This window comes from Propithecus coquereli, unplaced genomic scaffold (assembly GCF_000956105.1).
Source record: "Propithecus coquereli isolate 6110/MARCELLA unplaced genomic scaffold, Pcoq_1.0 Scaffold1192, whole genome shotgun sequence".
Lineage (NCBI taxonomy): Eukaryota > Metazoa > Chordata > Mammalia > Primates > Indriidae > Propithecus > Propithecus coquereli.
Genome location: NW_012135992.1, coordinates 186,632 through 194,805, shown reverse-complemented (window position 1 = coordinate 194,805; position 8,174 = coordinate 186,632). Strand labels below are relative to the sequence as shown.

Sequence of the window (8,174 nt, the reverse complement as noted above, 5' to 3'; positions counted from 1 at the left end):
CAATATCCTGCTATATGTGTATAATTAGAAATTAAATAGCCTTTCTTGAAATGTCGGTGGAGGCTTTAGCAGGTGTCCTGTGACTGCAATGGCTTTCAGAGGTTCATGGGCAAATCACAAGAGCTTCTGCCGTCTTCGAGAACGCTGAGATCTGACCCGAGAGAGGGGGCAATTTCTATGCATTTGCCTTGTGGTGCTTGGTGTGTCACCATCAGGTTTCTCTAAACACAATGGAATCCAGAACATCTGGAAGTTCTGGAACATAAAGAAGGACCCCGGAAAGAGGTGGGGAAGTGGCAAAGCCAGGTGTGAGAGCGCAAAGACCAGAGCTAAGCTTGTGACGAGGGGTGTGGGGCGGGCCGTGAGAGGCCAGAGCAGGAGCCCAACACTGGAGCGGCCGCCCAGGGTGTGCAAAGATCCCCTCTGAGGCCGGGGGTGGATGAATAATTTGGGGTGAGGAGAGGGGACAGTAGCCACCCTCTCCTGGACCCAGCCACAGAGGAAGGTGCGCGGGTTCCCCATGGCATCTGAACACAGCACAGCCACACAACGGAGCACGCTGGACGCGGGTTGAACCGCCACTGCCAGGGCATTGCAGGCCAGACTTCGAGAATTCCTGGCTGCGATACCCAGCGAAGAAGGCCCCTACGTGCCAGTGTGTGGCGGCAAGCATGCAGGGGGCTCCTCTTGACGCCTGCTAGTGCAGTAAGAGAAGAAAATACAATTATAAAATATTACAAAGTCATAGAAAATACCATTATCTGCAAGAGATGTGATTATATGAAAAATCAAAAATAATTAACTTTACAACTTACAAAAACATTGAGATTTCAGCATGATGATGCCTTAGTTCAGGCTGCTACAACAAGATACCACAGGCTGGGTGGCTTGAACAACAGATACTTATGTCTCACGGTTCTGGAGGCTGGGAAGTTCAAGAGCAAGGTGTTGGCAGGTGTGTGCCTGGCGAGGGCTGCTCCTGGGTCGCAGACGACTGTCTCCTCGCTGTGTCCCTTCATGGGGGCTCCACCCTCATGACCTACTCACCTCCCAAAGCCTCACCTCCTACGCCCATTACATTAGAGGTTAAGGTTTCAACACATGAATTTTGGGGGGACACAAACCTTCAGTCTATTGCAAGTGGCAGCATTGAAAATAGTACATCCGTCAGTATTTCTAATACGCACCAGGAGTAACCCACTGGGAAAAAAGAGCTGTGTTGCACTTGCAATAGGAAAAAGAAATGCGTATCAACAATCTTAATAAATAAATAATAATGTGGATAAAACTGCAGACTTCGTACGGGACATAAGATGGGATTTAAATGAGTAGAGAGACATCACTTAGTCCCAGCGTAGATGACTGAGCATTGCAAAGATGTCAGTACTTCCAAAAAAGCTTATAGGATGAAATAAATCTCAGTACAAATTCTAACACAATTTTAATTGTAAAGTCTATCGGGAATGATCCAACTTTGTAAGAATGTATGTATGTGAGTGCATGTACGTATTCGCAAATAAAAAAAGACCAGAAGAAAATAGAAATTTTAACTGTGTTTTTCTGGGTGGTGGGAGAGCAGATCATTTTTTTCTCTGTAATACTGTATATTTTTTAAAGTGTGTAATTATAATAGTCTGAATAAGTCAATAAATGGTGAACAATTAAGTTCATCAGAAAAAAGCTAACCGAGGAAGAGAGGAGACAATGGTGAGCTCGGACTCTAGCCGTGGGTGGACAAGTGCGCCACGGGGCGTCGGGGCCCCTGCTCGAGAAATGGGCACGGGCACCCGCAGGCTTCTGGACAGGAAATGAAAACGGGGCTGCGATGTGACTGGTCTGTGTGACATGGACCCAAGATGCCCAGCTGCTGTGCAGCGTGCTGTCCTTCTGCTCAACCACTGGACCGTCACTGCGCAGCTTCCCTGCCGGGCCCTGAATCACACAGCAGCGCCGCCCTCGAGGAGCACAGCGCTGGGGAGACACACGAGCTCAGGTGGTAACCTGCCAGGTGGGAGCCTGGGGCGGGCGGGGGCACAGCCCAGGCATCGCTGGCCCGGCCTGCTCGCTCAGGGGGGTTTCTAAGAGGAGTAACATCTATCCTTCTTACAACAAGAGTGAGGAGAAGGGAGGCAGGAAGAAAGACTGGCCTTCCGGGCCTGAAGGCGGAGTGGCGGTGGGAGCAGAGAGCCGGAATGGTCTGAGAGTTGCCAGGTGTGAGAACTGCTGCTGGACCCTCCGCTCTGCGGCAGGCACCTTTCTACCCATTTATGGATCCCAAGGCCTAGCAGATCCGTTCATGCAACCAATTCAACAAGTGTTTACTGAGTACCTGCTACGCGGCAGGCACTGTCAGAGGTGCTAACGACACAGCTGTGGACACAACAGAGGAAATATGTTATACCTGCCTGACCTGTAACTCGTGTCACAGTCTAGCGGACACAGAGCTAAGTGAGGAACGGACTGACTACATAATGTCAAAATTTCAGTAGGTTACAACACACACACACACACAAAGCAAAGCAAAAACCTGGACACATGTGCGGTAAATATGACACACACACCAGGTTAATATCTTTAATACAGAACGAGCTCATACAAATTTATCAGACCCCAGTCAATAGAGCAAAGGACAGTGACAATCCATGGAGGAGGAAATATAACTGCTTAACATGAAAAGATGTTCAATTGTGCTAGAAATCAAAAGAAATGCAAACTGAAACACAATGTACTTTTTTGTGATCAAATCAGCAAATATTTAGCCAAATGCTAATACCCAATACTGCAAGCTGGACACACTTATCCTTGCTGGTGTCGGTATAAGTGGATACAAACATTTCCGGAAACCATTTTGTCAATATGTAATAAAAGCTTCAAAGGTTTTCATATTCTATAATTCAATAATCCCACCTCTGGCAGCCTACCCGAAAGAAAACACCCGACACTAGGAAACAGCCTTATGCACGAAGATGCTCATCGATTTGTAACAGAGAAGACTTAGCAACAGCGTTAGTGATTAGCGGTCCGCACTGCCACGTCTCCCGGTGGGAGAGCACAGCCATCAGCCATGACAGTCAGGTCAGTACCTAGGCGGGGGAGATGGCCATGCCATGTTCAGTGCAAACAACTATGAGAAACCATCTCATTACAGAAGTTAGTATCACAATTATGTTAAAACAAAATGCAAAGAAACTATGGCTGCGCGGAAAATGCCTGAAAGGTGAGACAAGAAAATGTTAAGTTTTACTTTTTTGCTTTCCTCTACTTGATTTTCCAAAATTTCTGTAACGTGTAGGTTTACATGGATAATGAGGCCAGGGAGGTGTCGCTGCTTGTGAGCAGAAGGGTGTCAGTTATGCGGAGTGAGGAGCTGGGTTCCCCGACCTCTTCTACCTAACCTGTGCCCGGCAGAGTGACACCACACCCAACCGTCTGGCCCCAAGAGAGAATGACACCGATGTCAGTCCCAAGTGCACTCCCGGGGGATTGGGGAAGGCCTCCACCCCAGTATTCTCCCCTGCACTGGGGAGCTCCCCCTACTGGCTCAACAGGCCACTCTTGCTTCCTTCCCCAGAAGCCCCATCTTGTGCCTTCCTCTCCGAGCGCCTAAACCATTGCTCTCCAAGCAGAGGAGAACTGGGTCTTACGGCTCTGGTTCTAAGAGGGAGGAGCCTCCACAAAGACCTCTTCCCTCTTCCCACCCAAAGCTCTACGCCCAGCAGGCGGCCGCAGCGTGTCTTAACTGGAGCCTGCAGGTCGGCCCAGCCACACCTTCAGGGTTTGTTTTCCACTTCCTGTCATTACTCACGCATCACATACTTACCTGAGGCCAATGAAATGGGTCTTTGCTGTTTCCTAGAAGTCACCAATATGCTTTAGGACATTAAGTCAATCTCAAGGTCACACTGTACTAGGCAGGGGAGTCACTCCGTAATAAATCACATCTCCAATTATGCCCTGATATGCAATGAAGCTTACTTACCAGACAGGGTGTCATGTAGACCAGAGAGCAGTCACAAGAGTCCAAGTAATGTTGACATCATGGAAAACATAGAAAACTTTCCATCACATGCACTGTTTAACACTACTGCCTGTCCCTTTTATAAATCAATACCTTTTCTCTTAAAATTTAGAGAAATTATAACCCCAAAATATGTACAAAGTATCTCCCTTCCCCCACGTTCTTCTCCAGCCTGCTTCCCCTGTCACTGAGGTCTCCCTTGGGGCTGCACGGGGCTGGGTCTCACCCTCCTGAGCTGGGGACTGAGGTGTCTCCCACTAGAACTCTCCAACGTGGGCTTCCTCCAAGTCCCACGTGGAGGGCAAGCCCTGACCCTCTCTCATCTGCTCCAGGTTCCAAAGGTGGGAGGAGCTATCGAGAAGGTCATAAATACACACAACAGGCACTGTCCCAAGCCCACAAACGTAAGCACCAAGAGACAAGACACAATCAAAGCTCCGAACCAAACGAAGCCGGAGCAGCAGCTTGGACCGGCCTCGACAACCCATATGCAAAGGGCCCAGTCACAGGCGTGGATGGGGACTGTGGCCAGCCTCTCCTACGTGGCTCCAGTCAGCGCGTGCAGCAGCACAACTCTAAAATACAGTGCCCAGTGCAAACATAGTGGCACTTTCAAAAAGCCACCTGGGTAGAGCCAGCATGGTGAGATGGCAGAGTTCCTGCCCTGCTTCCACGCTGGGTGTCCTACCCTGGCTTGGCTGGGCCACAGGGAGACCTTCCAGGTGCCTTTTCCCCAAATGCCACTGTACCCCTTCACTTGGGGGCACCTCCACCTGGCAAGTACCAGTCTCACCAACCCAGCTGCTGGAGATGGAATTCTGAGAACTGAACACAAAGTCATCTGTACACCTGCCACCAACAGTCCCACTCCAGGAATGGTGGCCCCACTGGGTCCTCCCTCCGTTCATGCTTAATGAGCACCATGGTCCCACCTGGTCAGCCTCGGTTGGCGTCCAGGGGGACGTGAAGCCTGGATGCAGGCAGTTGTTTAGCAGGGCAATTGGGCTAACAGGGTTTACGATGAGTGGGTGGCAGTGGTCTGCGACCCCAGCAACCACTGAATATCCTTGACCTTGCAAGGCAGTGGTGCTTCAGCATCACAGTCACTTTTCCCAGCATCATCAAAACTCTCAGGAAGAGAGGACGGGTCCCAGGACCCAACCCCTGGGGTCCCAAGGCATATACATTATCTTTGGGGGGGATGGAGATTGTTTTTCTGCAGTCAAGCCAGGGCCCTTCAGACAGGGGCAGACGAACCAGGGTAAGATTCCCCACCTCCCCCACGGTCTGTCTGGCATTGAAACGCGGCAGGAGCATCACAGTCCAAAGGGCTTGGCCAAGCTCAGTTAGAAAGTGACTTCTTGGTTATCCCCCTGTGAGGAAGCACAAGGTCCCTCAGAATAGGGACATGAGTGCCAGTCCTGCACTGCCACCACACTAGGACCATGGCAGTCTGCAGCTCTTTGTCTTCACAAATGATACTGAGACCCTGGCTGGAGTTGCCAGAGGCAGACACCCTGCTTCCTTAAGTGCTTAAGGATGTTTCCTGGAGTTGGGCCTCCAGGTGTGAGAGAGAGTCAGTTCTCTTAGACAAAGGCCGGACGTGTGATCACCCAGGAATGGGGAGGGTATGCTACATGGCGTCTTTGGAGACCTAGAGATGGTGTGAGCAGTGGAAGCGGCTGCAATGAAGGCCACGTGGCACCTGAATGGAGAAGGAAACAGGTCTCGAACTAGGCAAGGCCCAACACCAAGTGACACGGGGCAGAGGAGGGGGTGACTGAACACCGGCAGCTGTGGTGCTGCCCACTGGAAATCCCAGGCAGCAAACTGAGTCACTAGTGTCCACCCCTCAGCCTGCTGTGGCCCTCAGGTGTGGATGTGCACGGGTCTGCTGCCATGGCAGCCTGATGGAATTGCCCAGTGGTCCGAAGGCCACAATAACCTCATCAAGCAAGCAAATTCCAGATTCCCCGCATTCCTGGTGCTATCAGAACACTGGCAGCCAAAGCCGGGCATTAAGGGAGGTGCATCCTCTGGGAGACTCTCCCTTTAGCTGCAATATCAGTCCTTCCCAGCGGCAGCAATGGGGCATGTACCAAGTGAAGCTTGACCCCAGAAATGCTAGAACTGCACTCCTAGCAGTGACCACTTGGCCACTGACAGCAGGGATGAGACCCCTGCCTGATACACTGGGCCCTGGCAGGGCTGGTGATCTCCTGTGGATGGGAAGCCAGACCCCCCTCTCCAAGTACACCCATCAAGCCAGCAGCCTGGCCAAAGTGGCTTCTTTCTGTCCAGAGCTCAACAGTGAGAAGAGGGCAACCAGGTGGGAAGCTGTCCTGGGGGCCTGCAGAGGGCAGAGTATGAGCGTCCAGGAACTGAGTCAGGCTCGGAGGGGTCGGTCAGCGTGCGCGGAGTCAGTGTGCCTGAGTAGCAGAGCTGCAGTCATTAGAATAGCTGGGGGTGCAAGCAGGAGGGAGGGAAGCAAGCAACGAATTGCAGGTACAAAGCTGGCACACAGTAACAGGAAGCACAGCGAACTGGATGACCAGGGCACCCAGAGGGCAGGGAGGAAGATCTCCTTGTGGAACAGGTCTGGAGAGGCAGGAGGGGACGTCTTCAAACAGGGGCGATGCTGTTGTATGGACATTTCTTCTAAGCAGCAAAGAGCTTATGCTACCTGGGTGGCTGCAGATGCTACCAAGGTGGTGGCGGATTCTCAAAGGTTCCGTGCTCGGGTGGGCAGGGCCGGCGCCGGACTCGTCCCATTGGAAGCTGGATGCACAGGGCAGGGCCCTGTGCCCGCCGCGGCCAGCTGGCGGCAGAGCATCTGCCTTTCCCGCACAGCCCTGTTCGAGGCCGAAGTCTTCCTGATTTGGGCGCGCCGCGCATGCCGGAGCGGAGACTTGTAGGTTCTCCGCAACTCTGCCAGGAAGCCCTGATAGTTGTTTCGCAAGGGGCTGTCAGGTTGCATGTGCGGAATAGCCCACTTTTCCGCCTCCCCCGTCAGGCGGGATACAAGGAAGGCCACTCGCTCGGCCTCGCCCGGGAAGCGGGAGGCCTGGAAGATCATGAACCTGTCCATCTGCATCAGGAAGCCCGCCAGCTGGCCCGGGTCTCCGGAAAAGGGCTCGGGCAGAGAGGTCGGCGGGGTGGTCATGGGCCGAGTCCCATTTGAGGTGATAGCAGAGATGGGTGGGGTGATCTGCAGCGCCCCCGGGATGCGCGCCCTGGTGCGAAGCAGGGTCAGCTCGGCCATCACGCTCTCCAGCATGTTGGTGAGGTTGGCCTTCTCGGCCCGCAGGGTGGAGGCCTCCCGCCTCAGCGCAGAGTTGGTGAGGCGCAGGGAGGTCAGGGTGTCAATAACGTCGTCCATCTGGGCATTCGAAGCAGCAGAGGCCGGGCTCTCGGCTTTGGACGTCTGCGGCTGGACCATGCCGGCCAGAGTCAGCCCCGGGCCGAGACGGGCCGGGGGGCGAAGGTGTAGGTGCGGAGTCCGAACCTGAAGGCGGAAGCGGAGCGGGGCCCTGCAGGAAGTCAGGGCAGCGCGGCGCGCACGGCGACAGGGGCCAGGCGACCGGAGCAGGCGGGCAGAGGCCTAGAGAGGAGCCGCCAGGGCCCAGGCAGGGGCAGCCCGGGGACTGCAGCCCGCGGAACGCGGCTCCTCCACGGCAGACTCGCAGGCCGCGGCGCCGGCCGGGAGCTGGACTCGTTCCGGGCCCTGAGGATTAAAAAAATATCTTTTAAGGCTTCGGTTGCGGAGGAGCCGGCCGGAAGCAGGGAGGCGGCGCGGCGGGCGCGCGTGGGCGGCGAGGCCTGCACAAAGCGCCGCGGCGCCCACCCCGCGCCCACGCGGGAGAACAAAGCGGGATGCCCTCGGCGGCTGCGGGCCCCGGGGCGGGTGCGGGGCGCGTACCTGGGGTCCCCGCGGTTCCTCCCCGGCTCCGTCTGCCGCGCCGGCCACGACCAAGATGGCCCGCTCGGGGGACGCGGCCAGGCCGATGAGTCACACGGCGGCCGCCGGCAACTGCTTCCCGGTCAGCTAGGCCGGGTGGCGGCGGCTGAGGGCTCGGCAGGTGCAAGGCCCGAGCCAGGCGGGGTCGGGGTCGCGGCGGAGGGCGGGTCACGGCGTGGCCTTTATGCGGGCGGGGCC

At 54.8% G+C, this 8,174-nt stretch overlaps 1 protein-coding gene across 1 annotated transcript; it reads right to left on the bottom strand.

The window, feature by feature from the left end:
* Window positions 1-2,566: 2,566 nt before the first annotated feature.
* On the bottom strand, window positions 2,567-7,973 carry LDOC1L (leucine zipper, down-regulated in cancer 1-like). Its single transcript, XM_012663107.1, has 2 exons — window positions 7,938-7,973; window positions 2,567-7,742 (listed from the first exon to the last, which is right to left on the bottom strand). The coding sequence occupies exon 2, from the start codon at window positions 7,455-7,457 to the stop codon at window positions 6,741-6,743; it is 717 nt and encodes a 238-aa protein (XP_012518561.1). The 5' UTR covers window positions 7,458-7,742; window positions 7,938-7,973; the 3' UTR covers window positions 2,567-6,740.
* Window positions 7,974-8,174: the final 201 nt, after the last annotated feature.